This window comes from Castanea sativa, chromosome 11, assembly GCF_040712315.1.
Source record: "Castanea sativa cultivar Marrone di Chiusa Pesio chromosome 11, ASM4071231v1".
Taxonomy (NCBI): Eukaryota; Viridiplantae; Streptophyta; class Magnoliopsida; order Fagales; family Fagaceae; genus Castanea; species Castanea sativa.
In genome coordinates this window covers 15,246,169-15,269,544 of record NC_134023.1, presented here as the reverse complement: position 1 = coordinate 15,269,544, position 23,376 = coordinate 15,246,169, and the positions used below count along the sequence as shown (strand labels likewise).

At 32.6% G+C, this 23,376-nt stretch overlaps 2 protein-coding genes across 2 annotated transcripts; both read right to left on the bottom strand.

Annotated features, from left to right (window-relative positions):
• Positions 1 to 9,964: 9,964 nt before the first annotated feature.
• On the bottom strand, positions 9,965 to 13,404 carry LOC142617805 (uncharacterized). The gene is made up of 3 exons (XM_075790767.1): positions 13,178 to 13,404; positions 11,982 to 12,180; positions 9,965 to 11,351 (listed from the first exon to the last, which is right to left on the bottom strand). Exons 1-3 carry the CDS (start codon positions 13,368 to 13,370, stop codon positions 10,145 to 10,147), a joined length of 1,599 nt encoding a protein of 532 aa, XP_075646882.1. The 5' UTR covers positions 13,371 to 13,404; the 3' UTR covers positions 9,965 to 10,144.
• A 6,651-nt stretch (positions 13,405 to 20,055) lies between these two features.
• Positions 20,056 to 22,811, bottom strand: LOC142617875 (heavy metal-associated isoprenylated plant protein 41-like). Its single transcript, XM_075790859.1, has 3 exons — positions 22,487 to 22,811; positions 21,642 to 21,840; positions 20,056 to 20,987 (listed from the first exon to the last, which is right to left on the bottom strand). The coding sequence occupies exons 1-3, from the start codon at positions 22,695 to 22,697 to the stop codon at positions 20,678 to 20,680; spliced, it is 720 nt and encodes a 239-aa protein (XP_075646974.1). The 5' UTR covers positions 22,698 to 22,811; the 3' UTR covers positions 20,056 to 20,677.
• Positions 22,812 to 23,376: the final 565 nt, after the last annotated feature.

Sequence of the window (23,376 nt, the reverse complement as noted above, 5' to 3'; positions counted from 1 at the left end):
AAAATATTCCTTCTTGTTACAATACCTAATAGATACGTTCGAGGAGATTCGGTATTTAGCCTTAAACTGCTCTATTTTTTCGTTTGAATCCATCAGGGATGCAAATCTACCCATCTTTGAAAAAAGGGGTGTAAAGAAACTAAAAAGACTATGCCGAGGACAAGGGGGTACAGAGAAAAAGAAAAAGAAAGGGAAGAAAAACAAAGAGCTGATAAGAAAGGGAAAGAGTGTGGGAAAACTTACTTTAAAAAAGAAGAAGGCACGGTCAGCTCGAACAGGGTATTGGTAAAAAGAGAAAGCACGTGAAGGTAGCAAATGTGGCAAGTACGTTATAGGGATATTGTGATGTGAGAAGATTTGAAGCAAATTAATATTTATATATCAATAGAAGTTATGAAGCGGGAAAATTCCCGCCTCAACCCAAGAACAGCTCTCAACCGTTGGATATGTGTCACATCGTTGAAGCGTGGGGGACATGGAGACGCCAGAATTTAATTCAGGGGCGCTTCGCCTGCCGAAGCGTCGAGAACATGCGATGGGTAGTTCAAAAGTCATTGTCCCCGTCAGCAATGTTGCCAGAAATCTGCAAGATAAAGGGAGATTTAAGTCGAGATCCTTTTTTCATTCCGAGTTGAAGAAATAAAGAATCTCGAGGGGCTATTGTAGGGACATTGGGCCCAGTAATTTACAAAGGATGGCCCAACAAAGTCTGTTGGGCTAAAATCCCAATCCGAGGACATCAAATGATCCAAGAGTACATGAATGTACCTCATAAAGAAAATGACAGGTAAAGATGTCATAAACGAGTGAACAATTATGTCCGAGGAAGATATTAGTCCTCGGATATTAAAGCCGAGGTCATAGGAAGGGAGGTTTAATATCCCCAAGTTATGTTATAAAAAATCTTATGGTTACGGGAAGACACGGTACACGTGGAGGACAGTAGAAAAGCGGTGGAATATCTAAGGTAAAGCTGCTACCACCGCCCACACATTAAAAACTTTGCAATTGATATACTGACTGCATTAATGGAGGAAGGAGACCTGAGCATGAGGTTTGGAACTTGGTCCCTGACCCTAGAGGACTTCGGGAAAATTTGATGGGACAAGTATCCAAAACCAGCGTTACAACCATGAGGTGGAAGATGATAAAGAGAAGAAGAGGAAGTATAAATAAGGGAAAAGACCTTCGGAAGATGAGAGGTTTTTTTCTTGAGAAAGAAGAAAAAATAGCATATGATAATCTAACGATCTATAATTGTAATCACCCTTGAGAAGCAATACTATAAACTATCATCAGATTATGTCCGAGGAAGAGTTTTCATTCATATTCTTATAGTTAACTCCTTGTTTGTGCCATTGGGCCCGAGACCCGTTCTTTCTTTGTTGTTTGAACCACCCTCAAAATCTAGATTTCAAGCCCACTCTCTATAAATTTATTGTAAAAGGCCTTTCAAGCCCATTCCCTTTTAATTGTGGATTAAAGGTTCGACTTGTGTCTTTACAATGAGTATCTTTTTTTTACTATTAATAAAAAATGTGTAACTTTTTATATAAAATTTATTTTCTATTTTTCAGAATAAGTTTTATATGAGTGTTGTTAGTACTTAAAAAAAAAAAATCATAACTACAGTGCTTGCAACTCATTATACAATGGCTTAAGCTTGACTCTAGAATAAAGTAATTGGTTTAATAAATATATATTTATATTGATGAGAAATATATTGAAATGTATAAAACTACGTTATTATTCCTCTAAAATGACAAACAAATGAAAATTAAAAAAAGAAAAGAGAAGTAGATGGATTATCATGTGATGTGACAACTTATCATCTTAGAATTTGAAGTGAAATGGATCCAGTTCAAACTTCAGTCCACACCAATTATGACGGTCCTCATATTTGGATAATTGGATTTGACCTCGTTAACTATAAGTCAAGCAAACCATACAATTCATTGGCTTTCATAAAGAAACCGCGTGCAAACCGCATCTAGTAGACCAAAAAAAGTAGTAGACCAAACTTTCTGGACAGGACAAACAAAAGGTTGTTTCGTGGGTAACTGAGAACTTAAACTTTACACCTATATATATTAAGCTACGACACCCATGGGTAGTAATTATTTGATGGCTAAAACTTAGGTAGAGTTTTTTAGGGGTGTTTAGTAAAGTAGTTTGAGATAGGATTTTTGTTGTTTTTTGAAATATGTGTGGGTGAAAAGTGTGTGAAAATGTGTGTTATGTTGTTTAAAATGTAAAAATGTGAGTTTGAGATAGGAAAACAAACGAGCCTTTTAGGTGCCTTAACATAGGATTTTTGTAGTTTTTTAAAATATGTGTGGGTGAAAAGTGTGTGAAAATGTGTGTAATGTTATTTAAAATGTAAAAATGTGAGTTTGAGATGGGAAAACAAACGGGCCCTTTAGGTGCCTTAACTTAGATTCTACACATGCTTCTTGAGATTGAATTTATTTTAAGAATCTAAAGTAAGAGCACTTAAGTATAGACAAGTGTACGAAGTGTGGATTGATATTCTATAGTTCTCATTCAATTGAGAAGCTAAATTTTTTTCTTAAAGCATGATATGAAGTGACAATAAAATTATGAAAAAATAGTGTTGTTGAATAAGAAATTATATTCATGTGATGGGAAAATGATTTGTTGTTGAAATACATTTCTTCAATATAGCATCAACGAAAAATCTTTAAACTGAGCAATGGCTGGAAAATGGACCTCTAATTAAACCTCCAAGTTGACCTCAAAATATCTAATAGGGTAAATTCCACAAACATCCCCAAAGGTTTGGACTAATATCAATAAAGTCCACAACATTTAAAAAGTGATCATTTTGGTCCTTTTTTCCAAATGGTTTGTAACACCGTTACTTTTCTTTTTCTTTTTTCTTCTTTTTTCTTTGTTCTTTCCTCTCTCCAGAATCGCCTCTCTCTCTCTCTCTCTCTCTCTCTCTCTCTCTCTCTCTCTCTCTCTCTCTCTCTCTCTCTCTCTCTCTGAGTACATATTATCACTCACAACTCACAATTTCAAAAAATCAAAAATTGAAAGATAAAGAAGAAAGAGACCTCGAAATCGACAAGATTGCACTCATCTCGGCCTCCAAGGCGCTCCTTGTCCATCATAGCCATCGTCTCCGATTTCACGTTCGTCGCCACCGTTGTTATGGGTGTGTGTTTCGGTCACCGGCACGGTGGTTTATCAACGCCTAAGTTTTGAGCGGTGAGTTTGAGTTTTAGTGAGTAGTGAGTGAGAGGAGTTTCAAAAACCTGCTCAGATCCGACGATGTTTAAGTTTAGACCGAGTAACGTTTCACTCTCATCCGCTCAAATCCGGCAACATTTCAATCTCCTCTGCTCAAATCCGTGGTGGTGGGTTTGCAATTTCTCTTCTCTCTTCCTCTTTGCGGTGGTGCTGTGGCGGTGGGTTTTGTAGTGGGTCAGGTTTTGGTTTGGATTGGTGATAGAGAATTTGGTTTTTTGTGGGTGTGTTGGATTTTTGTGGGTTTTGGTTTGTGTTTCTGGTCTGGGTTTGTTGTGGGGTGGTCGATATTGTTGATGGGTTTGTGGGTTTTGTTGATGCTGTTGCTTTGCTGGTGGTTGATGGTTTTGTGGGTGTTTGCTGGTGGTTAGTGGTTGGTGATCGCTGGCTTTGTGGGTTCCGTACTCTCAGAGAGAGAGAGAGAGAGAGAGAGGCGATTCTGGAGAGAGGAAAGAACAAAGAACCAAAAAAAAAGTAACGGTGTTACAAACTGTTTGGGAAAAAGGACCAAAATGGTCACTTTTTAAATGCTACGAGCTTTATTGGTATTAGTCCAAACCTTAGAAGAGGTTTGTAAAATTTACCCTATCTAATAAAACGGGGATAAGGAGTTCCAAATTCCAATTGTCATTCAATCCCAAGTTATTTGCTAAATAAAATTTAAAATTTCTTAAAACTTCATACTTTATAAGTAGGACATTTTTTGCACATCTTTGGGTTTTGATCATCTATACTACTATTTAAGGGGCTTCCCCTGTTTGGATTCCACATTTTTTAGTTCCAAAATACCCCTACAGTCCTATGTTTAAGCAGAGACAAAACTAAAGGATAGTTTGGTAAATGATTTTTTTTTTTTTTGTCTAAAATACCCCTACACCCCTAGATTTAAGTAGAAACAAAACTAAATGATATAGTTTGATAAAAATACATGTTTAACTTGCACTAAAATATTGCCTACAAAATATGATCACTCTTCAGTTGATTTTCAAATTTATTTAACCACCCACTAACATCGTGGTGGAATGTTTATAGGGTTATTTTGCATGTACCTCTCAATCATTAGATTTTTTTATAGTCGACTGCTATTTATTTGGTACCAAATATTTTTTTCCCTCAAAACGATCGAACTTTTTCTCAACTTGATCCGCTGCACAGAAATTTGCAATGTCAAGAGTCCTCTGCTGTTCCTATGATCTCTGAGAAGCGCGACTGTCAAAATGGTTTGTATCTACTGCAATTATATGTTCTATTCGTGTTTGTTGGGCATGCAGCGGTTATTTCTTCTTCTTCTTCTCAAAAGCTATATTTTTCATCATGAATTATGGTGATCGTTTCAACATGTTTTACCTGACAAAAAGCTTTTCCATTTTGAAACAGATGAATTGATGGAAATCATTAAAAAGGAGCCTATGGAGAAATGACTCTAGATTCGTGCAGTCATAAGGACAAAACTCAAGAAATACACGGTCAAGTTTTATGTTCAAATTTCTTTATCTATTTATAAATTAGGTTCTTAAATAAAAATTATATATAGATAAAATAAAAAAAACATAGATTTTTTTTTTGGTTATCACCACTAAAAAAAAAAAAAGCCTCATCGCACGCGCAAAGCGCGTGTGATGAGGCTAGTACTTATCTTAAAAAGTAGACAAAGCCCAAAATCCATTATTTCAGCCATAATATTGACAAAATTCAGTCCACAAAATCAGTTAAACATAGGCTCATGAAGTTTTGCCAAAAACCTATCGAGTTCATGAGGCCAGTCTACAAGCGGGACCGGCCCTAGGCTTAGGCCAATCAGGCCATTGCCTAGAGCCCCCTTACTATAGAAGGCCCCAAATTTGGGGGCAAATTTTTTTTTTTTATATTTATTTTTTATATATAAATATTTTTGGGAGATATTAAAACATTTTAATATACATTTTTTTCACTATTAAGAAAGCTCAAAGAATTAAGTAATGCTAGAGATATATATTAGACAAATTTAAATAAATAGATCTTACAAATAGACGTGTTACTAATTACAAGTAATTCAAATAGGAAAATGTTAAAAATACTATAAATTTTACTACATAACTTTTATTTATTTATTTATTTTATACAAGATAAAAATTATACTCTAGCCTATTCTAAGTGTGTATGTGTGCGAAACTCTCTTCTAGAGACTTATATCTCAGTCATTGCCCCCCACACGTTACAAGAACTTTTACTTGTGGAGTGATCACTACACCAAGGGTGCGTGGTGGTCTCCATAACTTTTATAATTTGATGTGGCAATGAATATGATAAGTAGATTTCAACAAACTATTGAATGCATTTTTAAATGAATATTTGTGATTGATGATATATCTTTGTAATTCTCATGTTGTAAATTTTATAATATTTCTAGTATTTTTGTAAGCCTCATATCATTGATGACATTCATTACAACACTAGTTTGTAGTAAAATTTGTTATAACTTTAGCATTTTCTCAACAAAAAAAAAAAAAATCATATTAAAGAGTAAAAAAAATGGATTTAAAAAAAATTATTATATAAAATGCTAGTTAAATATTATTTAAATGATAACATAAAGGTCCCATTTAAAAATTTTGCCTTAGGCCTCTGAAACGCTTGGGCCAGCCCGTCAACAAGATTGATCATCTCAGGCTCACAAAGTCAAATACAATCCAATTTATTAAGATTGACACAAAACTAGGCCAAGTTAAGGCCATATTAGGGATTGATCATCATAAGGGACCCAACACCATAGAGTGCTTATTTTTTGTCATCTAATAACTTTTAAATAAATATCCCTAAAGAAATTTTCATTTTCATTGAATCCTGTCTTATTATTTGTGAGATTTGTTCTATTTTGGATGCTGTTTTTTTATACAAGATAAAAGTTCTACTCTAGCTAGTTTAATCTAAATGTATATATTTGTAAAGCTTCCTCCTAGACACTTGAACCCCGGTCTTTACCCCCACATCCCACAACCACTTATACTTGTTCATATATGAATTTATAAATGAAAGCTAATTGTATTTTAAAGAAAATCTTCTATGTTTAATTTGAAACGTAAAACGAATCAATTTCAACAATTAAGATATTATTTGTTATACTTAATAGTATATGCGTTACATTAATTTAAAACTTTTAAATGACATAACACTATATATATACATGTTTCTCTCTCTCTCTCTCTCTCTCTCTCTCTCTCTCTCTCTCTCTCTCTCTCCTCCATTGTTCTTCCACATCCATTGCCATAGGGTTCCACCTCCACGGTCAAGTCATCGGCAGCAAGAAAAAAAAAAAAAAAAACCAAGAAATCAGTGACTTATTCTAGACGTCTGGAGAACTCAACTCATATTCATTTCATTCCTTATATTTGTTTGTCCTGACAAGTGCATATTATCCTATGCTTAACCTCTATTCATGTGGTTTTTGTACGAAAATCATTAATTAATTGTATTGAGAAAATGCAATAGCTATGTGCCATGAAATTATTTGCTCGATTAATTAACAAAGGATTGTATCGTAAATTAGAAGTAATGGTTAAAATTAATTATTTGTAAAAATTTTGTCTATTATGCTTTTGGGTTCAATGGGTAATGTAATGTCAAATAGCGTTGTTAAGCTACTTTCGAGATGGTGGAGTTGATATGGTAAATATTCTTCATTTGTTTGGAATTGAGCTTAATTATGCCTTTTGTGAACTTTGTGGGGGGAGAGAAATCATTGTGCTTTTGAAGGTGTAGATGCCTTTTTGACGATAGCTAGAATTGTCTTTATTAGAACCTTGTTTGAACGTTCTCATGTTTTGGCCTTTTGGGCCGTAGTGACATATATTCTATTATTGACTTCATTGGTTCTCTTCTAGCAGGATCTTAGATTCGTCCTATTTGGGCAAAAGATGTCCTAGTAGTGGTAACATATGGCAGTGAAGGAGAGAGAGTGAGAGAAATGTATACTTTTTTTTTTTTTTGTTTAGAGATGGGTAAGTGAATATCATAAATAAGAAATAGTAAATGAGATTCTAATTAGATATCAGCAATAATGAGTATTTTTTTTTTTTACTATTAAATCTACTTAAATCTAATAGTTTAGAAAATGTGTAACTTTTTATATAAAATTTATTTTCTATTTTTCAAAATAAGTTTTATATGAGTGTTGTTAGTACTTAAAAAAAAAAAATCATAACTACAATGCTTGCAACTCATTATACAATGACTTAAGCTTGACTCTAGAATAAAGTAATTGGTTTAATAAATAGATAGATTACATCCACTGGTCGACTCATAATATGAAACCGATCATTAAAATAACGTAACACAATTTACACTATCTAAGTATAACAAATAAAATTTATGAATAATACTAGAGATACAAACTATTTTACAAAATATTTTACAAACTGCTGACATGGTAAGTAATTATTGGTAAATGAAAAAGTGATATTAATGGTAGGCTTAGATAAAAACCAATAAGAGGTTAGTCATATCAACATTTTGTAAAAATGTTGTAAAATAATTTGTAACTATAGCATTACTCAAAATTTATTGTGGAAGCTTAAAATGAAATATAGAAGATTCTCTTTAAAATACAATTGCCTGTTTCATTTATAGAAATACAAACTATTTTACAAAAAAATTTACAAATTGCTGATGTGGTGAGTAATTATTAATAAATGAAGAAGTGATATTAATGGTTAGTCTAGATGAAAACCAATAAGAGGTTGGCCACATTAACATTTTGTAAAAATGTTGTAAAATAATTTGTGACTATAGCATTACTCAAAATTTATTGTGGAAACTTAAAATAAAATAGAGAATATTCTCTTTAAAATACAATTACTTGTTTCATTTATAAATCCATATATGGGCTTTTAGTTAGTATATTGGTTCAAGCATCCAAAATAGAACAGATCTCTCAAAGAATATGACAAGATTCAACGAAAATGAAATTTTCATCAGGAATATTTACTTTTAATTTTTGTCTGTATACGTGTGTCAATCTAATACAAAACTTTCCATGTATTAACAAAAAATGGTTTCTTTCCCTTTTTTTTTCCTTTTTTTTTTTTTTTTTTTTTTTTTTTTACAAACAGGTAAATTAAAACATTGATAATAGACATCTCTAAAAATGGAAACCAACTGCTTTTGTCATTTGTGAAACTAGAAAAAAAAAAATATATATATATATATATATATATATATATATATATATATATATATATATTGTTTGCACGGTTAATATGTTTGGTTGACAGAAGAGAAAAGTATAAGAATAAAAAATATAGAAATGATGGAAAAGTGAACAATTGAAAAATTTTCAGTTTTCCATCATGTGGATTTGGTTGAGTTGAATATATATATATATATATATATATATATATATATATATATATATATATATATATTCATTTAATTGAGAAGAAAAATGAAATGATAAAAAAGGTAATTTATATCACTTCACTATTACACTCTTATTATATAAGAAATCATTTTTTATTATTATTTGAAAATTAATTTTTTCTGCTCTTGTATAAGAAAAAAAAATACATTATCAAGTAAATTAATAGAGATGAACACATTACATTTTATTTATTTTCCTATCCATTTTATATAAAACAAATGTGATTAACTTGATTAAATATAATGACATTATATAAAAAGATAGAATTTTTCTCCCAATCATACTCCTTGTAGACTTCTTGTTACAAGTTTCCAAAAAATACACATTTAAAATAATAATAATAATAATAATAATAACAATAATAATAATAATAATAATAATAACAATAATAATAATAAAGATTGTATCTAAAAGGAGAAAAATAGTAAACTACATGAAAAAGTACATTTCTCTCAATGTTTTTCTAAGAACTTTGGTGGACTTGAGTAGAAAATCAAAATTCCCACCAACACCAATTTCCTTTCTTCCTAATTTCTCTTCAACCAAAATAATATAAAATGCCAATGACCCAATTGGTCTGAAGCTTAAGAGATTTCTAACCATTTCAAAAAATAACAATAGGGGAAAACTTTCATCTGTCCTTCATTTTCATATCCCCCTTCCCATTCTCTATCTTTCAAGTTTCAAATAGGAATTGTTTTCTCCTAAATGTAAGTTTCAACATACTAATTTGTCAATAAATTGATATAGTTATATAATCCACAGAATTACACTAAAAATTATAGCGGATTTTATTCCGTTATCCTAAAGCTTGGGGCACATCATGAGCTAGAAATTATACCCCCTGAAATGGACAATGGTCTTCCTTGATTTCCTTTTCTAATGGTTTTAATTTTTGTGAATAGCTATTATAGAGGTTTTGGTTGTCTTTAAAATAATGGCAAGCAAATCATTGTCACAGAAAACCACTATTATACTTTGTAAACTTGGAGTGCAGCAGCTAGGTATTTTGAGTTTTCAGACTAATTTGTCTCATTTTTTTTAATTAATGCTTAACTTTATAGTTTATTCCGGTCACTTTTTCCTCTACTCTCCTCTCCTTTACTCTCCCATCCTAAGTTCGGGTGAATGGGAAGCCCAACAAACATAAAAACACTAACAATGACCAATGAAAGTAACTTTTGGGTCTAATGCATGGGCAGTGCTCTCATTTTCTAAAGCTGGCAACACCATTACAGGTAGCAATGCTACTTTCCAAAGGCAACTTGTTACAGCTTAAGTAAATAAGAAAAACCCATTTTTCCTAGAAAGGTTTAAACCATAACATCTAACCAGAATGTAAGTTTGGATGCTGGAAAAAGATCAGCTTTCAAAGTAAAACTTGGCAGAATACACAATCACACAGCTTCAAATGTCCTAATCACCACTTCTTCACAAATATACTTCAAATAACCAACACAAAGACTAAACCTATGGTAGTCACCTATACTCCAATTGCTGTTCATCACTTTCATTCAACTGGTGATCATGACCCAACAACCTTTTCAGCCGCATCAACCTCATGCTGATATGATGATGCTCATGCAAAGCATACAGGTCGCCATTCAAGGTTCTTCCTGGCATTGCTGCAAAGTCTCTCACAAAATTAAGCCTAGGTGCATGATAGGAGTGTCTTAAATCATTATTGGTTCCTCCAAATGCTTCTGTAGAATTAATCGAGTGCCCATCAGTCATCCTAGATAATGAATTTCCAGTGTTGCTTGGTAATGGAAAACTCACATGCTGTGAAGTTTGTTCCATATTTGTTAAGTGACCTGCTCGAGAACTGAATTTAATTGAAGGTGACCACTGCTGCATTTGAATAGGATTCCCCTGAATAGCAGGCCTAGGAGTGTGAAAGGAGTGTCTTAAATCATGATTGGTTCCTCCAACTGTTACTATAGGATTGATCAAGTGCCCATCATTCATCCCAGAGAATGAATTTCCAGTGCTGCGTGTTAATGGAAAACTCACATGCTGTGAAGTTTGTTCCATATTTGTTAAGTGACCTACTCGAGAACTGAATTTAATTGAAGGCGACCACTGCTGCATTTGAATAGGATTCCCCTGAATATCAGGCCTAGGAGTGTGAAAGGAGTGTCTTAAATCATGATTGGTTCCTCCAAATGTTACTGTAGGATTGATCAAGTGCCCATCATCCATCCCAGAGAATGAATTTCCAGAGCTGCTTGTTAATGGAAAACTCACATGCTGTGAAGTTTGTTCCATATTTGTTAAGTGACCTGCTCGAGAACTGAATTTTATTGAAGACGACCACTGCTGCATTTGCATTGGAATCCTCTGAAATTGCGGAGGTCTTTCATGCATTGATGCAACCATACTTGTTACCCCGGTATGCAACCTTTTAGCTGTAGGGGACAATCTGAACTTAAAGGTGCTGCACTCACCCAAAGGAAATGGTTCATCACATCTCCAACCATCCCCTCTTTTGTTGTGATAACCTGGGTAGTCTTCTTTCTTGAAATCAACACACTCAATCAATACCAAACAGTTATTTAAACCAAGTTCCGTTATATTCCAGTGGCAGAATGGAGCGGTAGCTTTGTGGTTCACATGAATTTCACCATCTGCTCGAAGCATCACTATTGCATTATGGAAGAAGCCGTGCACAAGATTTCTATGCATCCTGTAGGTAACAAATTACAACAGTATTAGATCTCTGCAATGAACTGAAAATTTCCACAAGGAGCCCATGGACATAAGCATGGAGAAAATACAAATAACTCTTATGAGGCAATGACTCATCTTTTAATATCTCTCCACTTCATGCGAACTAAGATGTCCAATGAAGGACTCTTCCAGATACCAACACCCTAAATCAAGAAGACTCAGCAGTGTGGTTCTTTTAAGAACCAAGAAACATTTGACTTGCTTCATAACTTTGCAAAAATGGAATGCCATATGTGAATAACATTCCAGACCCCAAAACCGAGTTCACAATTCATTTTTCATTTCATAGCTACATATTCCCAAAAAAAAAAATTGGGGCTTTCAATTTTGATATAGAAATGACACCAATGTCTATTACTATTTATAATGCCTATGCAAATGAGGTTTATCAGAATAAAGTTGAATAGGTAGTTAAAATAAAATGGATTTACGACATTGCTTATTCATAATCCCCTATTAAACATACAAGAACTACAATGACTTCAATTCCAACACATGAGGTTTCCATATCAACAATTATATCATTCAGGAAGGGACAAGGATATTAGGAGACAAAATCAATACAAAGTACAAAGTACAAACTTACTTAACCACATGTGCACGATCTTCCTTTCCATGAAAACCTGCATGAGGAAAGTTAAAGATAATCCTATCGAATTTCCGCCATCTCAGATCACTATGAAGCTTCATTTTAGTTGCATCCACTCCATGTAAGAGGGATGCCCCGAGCTTTTCTAAATTTTCCAAATTCGATTTTGCTTCCTTGTATTTCTTGATCAACACATCTAATTCAGCATAGAAGCATTGACAATATTATTAGAATATTCACTTAATAACTCTACCTCCAATTTAAAATGTTGAATAATATCACATGTTAGACCCACTTATCAAGGGGCAGTTGGGCCGACATGTAAGAGGAAGTGTTAGGATATTAATTAAAAGCTATTCTCATCATTTTGTATATGCTTTAGCTTTTGGAACAATAGTAATTTATCAAATATCATAACTTGGCCAAAAGATAAAAACATAAAAAAAGGAAGAATTGAAACATCTATCTTTAACATAACTGTCAAGTCCAAGTTAAAAATTGCAACACTTACATAAATGGCATGAACAAATTTTCTTTCTAAATTTATCAAGAAAAAAAAAGTGCTTCTAACTGTGATATAAACTCACTTAATCCCTGCCACTGATCATAAACTCTAATGTGTTTTTTTTTTTTTTTGATACATAACTAAACATCATGACAAGAACATAGTTTTATATATTTATAATTTGATAGTTGGGAAAAGGGGGATTTGAAACCTGGCAGTTAATACATAAGAAATTTTGCTATTAAAACCTTGTACTCAACTGCCAAGTGGAGATTCAAAAGTAGCACATTCTGCTTAATTATTATGTTCCATAAACTATTAGTGTATCAAATTCACCAAAATAAACAAGTAAATGCAATAACATATGCTAAACTGACAGATATAGAACCATCACATATCCCCAAAACCATTTCTCTTTACCCTTTCTTAACAAAAAAATGGCAGCTTGAAATGTAAACAGAAAAGTGTCAAACAAACCCAACCATCCAAAGATTACACCCAAAAAAAAAAGAGAAAAAACAGGTAACAAACCCTTTAGTTAAAAGAACAAGTTAAAAAAATTTGACATTTTTTTACATAAAAAAACTACGTTCATAAACACAAAAACACTGAACACATGCAGAGACATTGATATGTACAGCATGAACAAAAATGATATACAGAGAGAGAGAGAGAGAGAGAAATATACCATAAGGGTCGAGAGAGGAAGCGAGAATATTGGAAGCAGAGCCAAAAGAGTTGGCCAAACTCAGAGAGAAAGAGAAATCTCCCTCACCCACCAACAGTATTTGGTGATTAGACGAATAATGCTTCACCCATTTCTCTTCTTCATCTTCTTCATCAACACCCACTTGCCTCTGTTCATTTTGATGATTTGACATAGCAGCTTTCTTTGTCTGTTTGCAGAGAGAGAGAGAGAGATGAAACTTGTAGAAGAAGAGACACTGTGAACGGGCATGGCCTTTCTGTAAGTGAGAGGTGTTTATTTTCAAGAGTAGTGCCCTGCAGTTGGGGTTTTATTACGAGTGTGCCACCATCATGTAGAAGTAATTTTATACTTATATTTTTGGTAAAGTTAGAAACATTAAAACACAAATAATTTGAAATTTCAAGTTTCTTGTGTTTCCAAGGTAAATATTAAGTTCCCTAATTTAAATTCAAACTACTAATTGTATTTATCATTAAACATTAAAACACAAATAATTTTATCATTTTAAATAACAATTCAATTCTTCTTCTTTTTTTTTAGAAAAATAACAATTAAATTAAATGTAGCACTAGGGGTGGCAAAATTTGACATGACCCGCGAAGCCGACACAACACGAAATTAGCAGGTTATGGGTTAAAGCTTAACGGGTTCGTGTCATATTCGGGTTGACACGACTAACCCGTTTAATAAATGGGTTGGGTTAGTGTTGAACACATAGAACCCGTTTGACCCGTCTAGCCTGTTTAATTAAATGATATTTTACCAATATACCCTTCAAACTTTAGGTATATAAACTTATTAGTTGTTGTGATTTATTTTCTTTGACATATTGTGATTGATTATTTATGATATTGGGATATGCTTTTAATTTTGAATGATTATTTGTGATGCAGTTACTCATTAGTTTTGAATTTTATATTAAAAATATTTATTTGTTTGTTTTTTCATTAATTTTTATTTTTCATTATGATAAAATCTGATAAACAGGTCGACACGACTGACCAGTTTAATAAATAGGTCGTGTTAGGGTTGAGGAATCTTGACCCGTTTAATAAACATGTCGGGTTAGTGTTGACCTATGTAGTCGAATACTCATGACTTGACACGACACGAACCCGACACGCGAACACGAATTGCCACCCCTATGTAGCACTACTTTGTTTTAATTTAATTAAGAAATTAATGAATTACATCTAAAATACTGAACCTATGTTCTACCCATGAAATATTAGAAAAATATAACGTATGGGTAAAACAACATTAGGTTCAGTATGAAAAATATGAAATGGTGCAAGGCAATGACTAAACTTATTATTAACCTCTTTTTCTATTCATTAAAAAAATTATGAGAATTACTTCTTTTCATTTATGCATGTAAGCTAATCTATCATTATGAAGTTTCATACATTTGAAATACTATCATATCTATAATAATAAATAAATAAATAATTGGCCAACCTTGTCTATGACAATATGAGTTGATCTCAACTCAAGCATTGCATCCTCAATGCTCAACTCACTTGCAAAACTAGGGGATTGAGGAGAAAAGGAGGGAGAGTAGAAGGGAGTAGAGTAGAATTTGTTGAAAATAAGCTAATTTTGGGTCAAATCTACTCTGCCCTGCTCCCCTCAATCCAAACGGACCATAAGTGCTGCAAGGACATGCATCTCAAGTTCCTAATAACAATCCCATTTCTAGTGCACTTAGCCTTCCCTCCTATGTGATGAAATAATAAAACAATGTCGTTTTGTTAAAAATATTCTTGGTTAATAACATCATTACTAATGACTAATGAGTATATAATTTATTTCCAGGAAAAAAAATGTATAATTTAAATTGAAACATTTTGGAAGTTTAATTTGAAACTTCTAATTATGTGTGTCTAATTTGAGACCATTTTTTTCCTATAAAAAATGGGTAAATGATATATTTGGTCTCTAAAATTTATATTATGTGTTAATTTAGCCCCTAACATTTCAAATATATCAATTTAGTTCCTAAAATTTTGGTATTGTATCAAAATCATTTCTGTCATTAAGTGATGAATAAAAAATGTTGATGTGACTACTAGCTAGAATAATAATTTTATTTATGCCACCTTGGATGCCATGTGGACTCAACTTCAAACTTGAAAAAAAAAAATCTACTTAAACCTTACGAAGGAATTAGTTTCTCTTCTCCCACCTCAGCCTTTTTAATCCTTTTACCGTAGTTGTCAGTATCATATCATATTATCATGTACAAAAAGTTCCGTATTGTAAAAGCATATCATAGGTACTCATGAATCACATGATACATTGGTGTGTATCGTATCATATCGTATCATTGAATCATAAAATACATAGATATGGGAGTTTAAAATGAACTTTTTTTTTTTGGTTAAAATTTGTGGTTTTATTTGATTTAAAAAGGTTATTAGACTTTTTTTTAATACAAATTATTGGAATAGTTAATTGAGTCCAATAAAAAACATGTTCGTGAGTTCCCCCCCCCCCCCCCTCTTCTCTTTCTCCTATAAAATATGGAGTACACACTTGACACTTCACTTTCATATTTGTAAATTTGTTTTCTAAGCTACGAAAAATGTATTAAATGAAAATATAATTATTTTCTTTATTTTTTATGTTATATATTTTTATAAGTCTAAGAAGCTAAAATGCTAGAAAGAGATATAAAGAAAAAATTATTAGAATAAAAGAACAATAAAAGAGATAGTAAACGTTGATGATGATGAAGAAAATGTCAATGAAAAAATAATTTTCCAAGATGAAGAACATGATTATAACATTAACTTTGATGGAGTTAATTAGGCAACATGATGAAAAGAAATTATTATTTTGGCTTATGTATCATGTACTATCACTTATAAGTTTAATAATATGAATGTGTATCTTATAATTATATTTTAATTTGATTTATTTACTTAGTTGTGTTAAATACTATTATATAAGTAATGATTTAATTAGTTATTAATAGAATATATTTTGAATTTATAATGAATAAATATACATTATATATATATATATAATTTTATTAAGTATTTGTATATCTTATAATGCATGATACAATACGGTACATGATAAAATTAAAATAAAAAAAAAAAAATCGTATCGGGCACAATTCACATTTTTGACAACTATGCCCTTTAGTCTCAAACCTAGACCGAATCTTTTAAAGGATTTTTGGTCTTCTCACCTTGAACAAAGCCCCAGTGGGCTCATCATTGTCCGAATCTTTTCTTGGACCCACACATCTTATCATCCCACCATTGTAGTTTCAGAAATCCTCAATTAGACCCCTTAAACCTAGCCCACCTTCAATGCCCAAATCAGCATACAACAATATCAAATACGAACCATAACCTTCCATTTCTCTATCACCAAAAAGAAAGAAAAAAAAAATCGAATATTAAGAAAATCAATAATAACCAAATATCCCAATAGCTGTCACAACGCAGATATTTATAAATAAGAGTTCATTTGGTTAGACATTTTGAGCAATTAAAAGAACGTTTTTAAAAATTCAAAGTTCTGTTTTACAACTATACCTCCTCATAACTTTTTTACAAACATTTATTTTAAACTCAAAACATAGTTTTCCAACGGCTTATACAAATACATCATAAATCAAACAATTACTATTATTTATTTGTTCTAAGAAAAGTGTTGTCAATGGCTTTTCTCAGTTATAAGAAAACAAAAATAAATGAATCAAGCCCTACGGTTTTTTAAATAGAATGACTAAGCCCTACATGCAAAGAAAGTAAAGAGAGAGTGATTGGGGCTTTCATTATGCTAAGTGCTAACTACTGAGTAGATGGGTTGGTGAAACACTAAACTAATTCCTTCATTTTTTTTTAATCCACATGGCAACCTAAGTGGCATAAAAATAATTTTTTATTCTAGCCACTAGCCACATTAGTATTTTACTTCGATTACTTAAATGGTAAAGACTATTTTAATATAATACCAAAAAGTTAAGAACTAAACTACATTTAAGTAGGGGTTCGACTTATAAGTATTCGACTATACAGGTCAACACTAACCCGACATATTTATTAAACGGGTCAAGATTCCTCAATCCTAACACGACTCATTTATTAAACGAGTCAGTTATGTCGACCTATTTATTAGATTTTATCAAAATGAAAAAAAAAACTGAAAAACAAGAAATTATATATTTTTAATATAAAATTTAGAACTAATGAGTAACTGTATCACAAATAATCATTCAAAACTAAAGCATATCTCAATATTACAAATAATCAATTATAATATGTCAAATAAAATAAACCACAACAATTAATAAGTTTATATACCTAAAGTTTGAAAAATATATTGGTAAAATGTCATTTAATTAAATAGGTCAAACGGGTTTCATGGGTTAGACACTAACCCAATCCATTTATTAAATGGGTTAATTGTGTCAACTGGAATATGATATTGACTCATTAAGTCTTAACTCGTAATCTACTAATTACATGTTGTGTTGTGTTGGATTTGCAGCTCGTGTCTAATTTTGTTGCCCCTACATTTAAGATAATAGGAATTAAGGCTGCGTTTGTTTTGACGGTAAACGGTTTCAGGAAATGGTTTTCCGCGTTTTCGGGTGTTTGGCAGGTGCTGAAAATATGGTCAAACGGAAAATAAGAACAGTTGATTGTAAAACTTAGGCCTCTGACCCGGAAATTCTTTTCCATTTGTATTTTACCTTCAAATAGGAATTTTTCAGAAAATTGAGAGACAGAGCACGAAGAGAGAGAGAGAGAGAGAGAGAGAGAGAGAGAGCACGAAGAGAGAGTAGAGAGAGCGAGTCACGCCCCAACCCGCACCGGCGAGTCGCGCCTTTGCTTCTCTCTTCGTCGAACCCAGTCCCGGCGAGATCGCACCTTCGCCTCTCTCTTCGTCGAACCCAATCGCCATCGCCGATCACGATCTCGCCTTCGCCTTCGCCTTCGCCGCGCCGCGCCGGCACGATCTGCCCTTCGCCATCGCCAGTCGCCTCTCTCTCTCTCTGTCTTCGTTCTTCTCTGACCGATTTGGGTTTTGTTGATTTGTTAGAGAAAAATTGATGATGAGATTTTTTTATTTTTGGGTTTTGTTGAGCTGTATTAAGAAAATTTGATGAGTTTTTTTTTTTTTTTGGGTTTTGTTGTTCATGATATTTGTTTGGAAGCCGAGAAAATGTGAGAAAATGTGAGCAACAAATACAAAATGCATTTTCTATAATATTTTCAAGATGACAACCAAACACCAGAAAATATTTTTCAAAATATTTTTTAAAATGTTACCAAACACCTAAAAATATTTTCTTTTCCTGAAAACATTTTCCAGAATTGCTTTACTGTTGAAACAAACGCACCCTAAATTGATATATAGTGTAAATGTTAGGGACTAGACATGTAATTTACTCCCCCTCCCCCCCAAATAATAATTTTTTTTAGAATGTCTTTAATCATTTATTAATCGAGGAATCATTAGGAATTTAGGATTATAAAAGGACGTGCAATCAGCCATTAACATTTAAATAAGCTTGGGACATGTGTCAAGTTTGCTCCTTGGCTTCGGTGAATGGTTCAGCGGAAAAACGACTAAACGAGGTTAAAAGGCACTCCCTTGTGAACATAATCCCTAGGAACTTTCCCTTCATTCGCTTGCTTAGATATTTGGACAAGTCTGCGACAATTAGCCATAATCATAAATGCCCATCTTGGGATGTGCCTCATTTGAATATAAATATTCCCCCGATTTCAGAAGGAACAGCCAAACATGTGAAACTTTTAGGTACGAACTAAGACCATGGGCTATGGTATAAAAGAAAACCCTGAACTACATGAAAAAGAGTTTTGGTGAGCTTGAGAAAGTTGTGCTTGAGGTTGCTGTGCCATCCGCCCTCTAAAGCCACTACCAATGTTCCGTTTGATACATATCAAGATCAAGTTTGATTCAAGAGGGTACTAGAAGATTCTCAAAAAAAATAAAATAAATAAAAAGAGGGAACTAGAAGTCCTGGACAGAAGATTCACAAGGAACACTCTTTAGGGTCCGTTTGGATAGAATTTATTGCTGAAAACTGAAAACTGAAAACACTGTAGCAAAATAATTTTTAAATGGGTAAAAAACACTGTTCATGCCAAAAGTTACTGTTCATTGGCCTGAAATTATTGTTCATGGCCAATGAACAGTGACAAACACGCGTAAAAAAAAAAAAAAAAATTTGGACGTGGACGCGCGTTTTGGCTATCCAAACGCCCTCTTAATTGAAAAAGTTCATGGATTCGGAGCTGGATTGGATAATATTAGTAATTTTTACTTGGAATTGCTAATTCGATTCGAAAAACTTCATCCAGTTGGTACTGAATCTGTTTTGCGTTAGGGTTGGTGAGGTCAAGCCCTTCCATTGGTTTTTACTTTGAAATTTTTATGCAAATTGGTTTTCCCTCATCATATTGGTGATTTAGTTATTTAGGTGGCCTTTAGTTTTGCACAATATTGTTCATTGATTTCACAACCAATGACCATTCATAATTGGGAAAAGTTAACGAATATCTTAAGTGCATTAGTTTAAGAAATATTTTTAAAAGTTTTTAATGAGAAAAGAAAAAAGAAATTAATTTTTTTAATAGCTTTTTATATTCCTCGTTAAGATTATATCAAAACTTACTTAAAATGGTTTATTAACAATTATCCTAAAAGGATCCATTAATAGAACCCTTCATAATTTAACTTAGTAATTACTTGGACTTAAAACTTCATCAGGGTTAAAAAATTAATAATTACAACAAGTAGCATGGCTGCTTTCAAAGGCAACTTGTTCGGGCTTAAGTAAATAAGTACAACCCATTTTGCATAGGAAAGTTAAATTATAACATTTAACCAGAATGTAAGTTAATTTATATTCTAGCAAAAGATCAACTCCCAACATTAAACTTGGCTGATATATACAATAACACAGCTTCAAAAGTCCTAATCACTAGTGATTCACTACGGCTTCACTAATATACTTCAAAAAACCAACACAAAAACAAAACATATGGTAGTCACCAGTACTGTAATTGCTGTGCATCACTTGCATTCAACTGGTGATCATGACTCAACAACATTTTCAGCCGCATTGACCTAAAAATACTAATACAATGCTCATGCAAAGCATATAGGGTCACCATTCAGGGTTCTTCCAGGCATTGCTGCAAAGTCTCTCCCAAAATCAGGACTACGCTCATGAATGGAGTAGCTTAAATCACAATTGATTCCTCCAAATGTTTCTGTGGGATTTCTAAAGTGCCTGTCAATCATCCTAGAGAATGGATTTCCCGCGCTACTTGTTAATGGCAAACTCAGATGCTGTGAAATTCGTTCCATAATTGTTAAGTGACCTACTCAAGAAGTGAAATTAAGTGAAGGAGTCCACTGCTGCTTTTGGACAGGAGTCTCATGTGACTGAGATCTTTCACGTCCTACTACAACCATACAGCAATGTTAAAACGAACTGGAAGGTGCTATCCTTCTAGCTGTAGGGGACAATCTGAATTCAAACGTACAGCACTCACCCAAAGGAAATGATTCATCACATCTTGAACCATTCCCTCTTTTGTTGTTATAACCTGGGTAGTCTTCTTTCTTGAAATCAACACACCCAATCAATACCAACCAGTTCTTTGAAGCAAGTTCCCTTATATTCCAGTGGCAGAATGGAGCTGTAGTTTTGTGGTTCACATGAATTTCACCATCTGCTCGAAGCATGCCTCTTGCGCTACTAAAGAAGCCATGAACAAGATTTCTATGCATCCTGTAGGTACCAGATTATGAAATTAAAACATAGTATTAGATCTCTGAAATAAATAAAAAAATTCCAGAGAGCCCTTGGACATAAGCATTGTCAAACAATTACAAATAACTCTTAATGCAGCAATGTTTCACATATTTTAACATCAGTTTGATTAATGCACGCCAAGATGCCCAATGAAGGACTTCCAAATACCAACGTTCTACTTCAAGATGACTCAGCAATGTGGATCTTGTAAGAGTTATTTAAAATTGCTTCATAACTTTGCAAAAAATGTAATGTCGACAAACATCTTAATAACATTCCACATTTTTCATTTAAAAGCTATACATTCCCATACCAACGGGTTTCCAGACACCCAGATAATGTGCTCATTACACAATGGTTAAATTCAGAACTGCAAATAGAGGATTTCAATTATGATATATCCCAAGGTCTATTACTAATTTCCATGCCTATGCAAATGAGATTTATCAAAATCAACTCAACAGGTAGTTAAAAGCAAATGGATTTATAGCATTACTTGTTCATAATCCTAATAAACTTGCAATAATTAAAATGACTTCATTGCCAAACATGAAGTTGAATTATCAACAATTACATTTTTCAGAAAGGGATACGAATTTTAAGACACAAAATTACTATACAACAACTTACTTAATCACACGTGTGTGGGCTTCATTTCCATGGAACCCTGCATGAGGAAAGTTAAAGATAATCCTATCGAATTTCTGCCACCTTAGATTACTATGAAGCTTCAATTTAGTTGCATCCACTCCATGTAAGAGGGATGCTCCCAACTTCTCTAAATTTTCCAAATTCCATTTCGCATCCTCGTAGTTTTCAATCAAGACATCTAATTCAACAGAGAAGCATTGACAAAATCATAACTTGGCCAAAAGCTAAAATGGTATGACCAACTTAAAAAATTGCAACACTTGCATATATGGTATGACCAACTTTTCCTTGTAACACTAAAATAAACTCACTTAAACCTTGTCATTGAACACAAACCCTGCTACTTTGTTTGGATACTATGAAAAGAATATAAAAAATAAAATAAAAAAAAAGTAAGGAATTTTGCAATTAAATCACCAAGTGGAGACTCAAACGTACAACATTCTGCTTAATTATTAGGTTCCATAAATGATTAGAATATCAAATTCACCAAAATAAACGAGTGAGTAGCAGCAAATTTCCTCCCGAACATAAATGCAATAACATAAATTAGAATGACATATATACAATCATAACATATCACAAAAACCTTTTCTCTTTAACTTTTCTTAACAAAAAAAATGGAAGCTTGAAATGGAAACAGAGAAGTGAAAAACAAAAACCCAATTTCCCAAAGATTACAAACACAAGAAAACAAACAAGTAACAAGGCCTTTTATTAAAAGAGCAAGATTTTTTTTGACATTTACATAAAAGAACAGCGTGGATAAAACATAAACACTGAACACGTGCATAGACATAGATACATACAACATGAACACATACCATAAGGGTCAAGAGAGGAAGCGAGAATGTTGGAAGCAGAGCCAAAAGAGTGAGCCAAGCTCAAAGAGAAAGAGAAATCTCCCTCACCCACCAACAGTATTTGGTGATTAGACGATATATTCTTCACCCATTTCTCTTCTTCCTCTTCTTCTTCTTCTTCTTCTTCGTCAACATCCACTTCCCACTCTTCATTTTGATAATAATAAGACATTAAAGTTTTCTTTGTCTACTTGCAAAGAGAGAGAGAAATGAAGACTTGTAGAAGAAGTTACACCGGGAAGGTGTGGCCTTTGTACAGGAGTGGGGTTTTATTACAAGCCTGACACTTGAACAAAAATATCACATTGGCTTTAACTTGATATTTTTTGTTTTATTATTTTAAGAATAATTTTAGGATAATAATTTTTATCATAAATTTTATTATAATTTATGTACGTAATAAGTTATGAGAGGTAAAGTTATAAATCCACTATTTTTACACTATAATTGACAATTTGTCACGTAAATAAACTGTATGGTAAAAATTATTACAAAAATTATGATTCTAATATTTTTCTTATTTTAAAATGATTTGGGAAAACACTAGAAAAGCATCAAAGGTACTAGTTAGTAAGGATTTTCGTTAACCTCTTTGAGAAAATGAAGAAATTATTTGCCTTAACGCCGGTTGTACTTGAGAATTTGCTGAAGTTTGATTTGAGATTTATTTGATTTAATTTTTTTTTTTAATTCAATAGTTGGAAGTTGAGAATCTAAACATTAAATGGCTCCAATAAAAATATCTAGAAAATACTAACTAGTTAAGCTAAAAGTCTCTAATCAAAATTTGTGTGATTTATTGTTAAATGGAAGGAAAATTATGTTTTTTTACATTTACAAATGGTAATGTA

What these genes read in the sequence shown, in the direction of transcription:
- LOC142617805 (XM_075790767.1), bottom strand. Translation starts at nt 13,370, where the DNA reads ATGTCAAATCATCAAAATGAACAGAGGCAAGTGGGTGTTGATGAAGAA. An exon ending in TTCCTCTCTCGACCCTTATG is followed by an intron (nt 12,181 to 13,177) that starts GTATATTTCTCT and finishes ATGCTGAATTAG; the next exon opens with ATGTGTTGATCAAGAAATAC. An exon ending in GATCGTGCACATGTGGTTAA is followed by an intron (nt 11,352 to 11,981) that starts GTAAGTTTGTAC and finishes TGTTACCTACAG; the next exon opens with GATGCATAGAAATCTTGTGC.
- LOC142617875 (XM_075790859.1), bottom strand. Translation starts at nt 22,697, where the DNA reads ATGTCTTATTATTATCAAAATGAAGAGTGGGAAGTGGATGTTGACGAA. An exon ending in TTCCTCTCTTGACCCTTATG is followed by an intron (nt 21,841 to 22,486) that starts GTATGTGTTCAT and finishes CTGTTGAATTAG; the next exon opens with ATGTCTTGATTGAAAACTAC. An exon ending in GCCCACACACGTGTGATTAA is followed by an intron (nt 20,988 to 21,641) that starts GTAAGTTGTTGT and finishes TGGTACCTACAG; the next exon opens with GATGCATAGAAATCTTGTTC.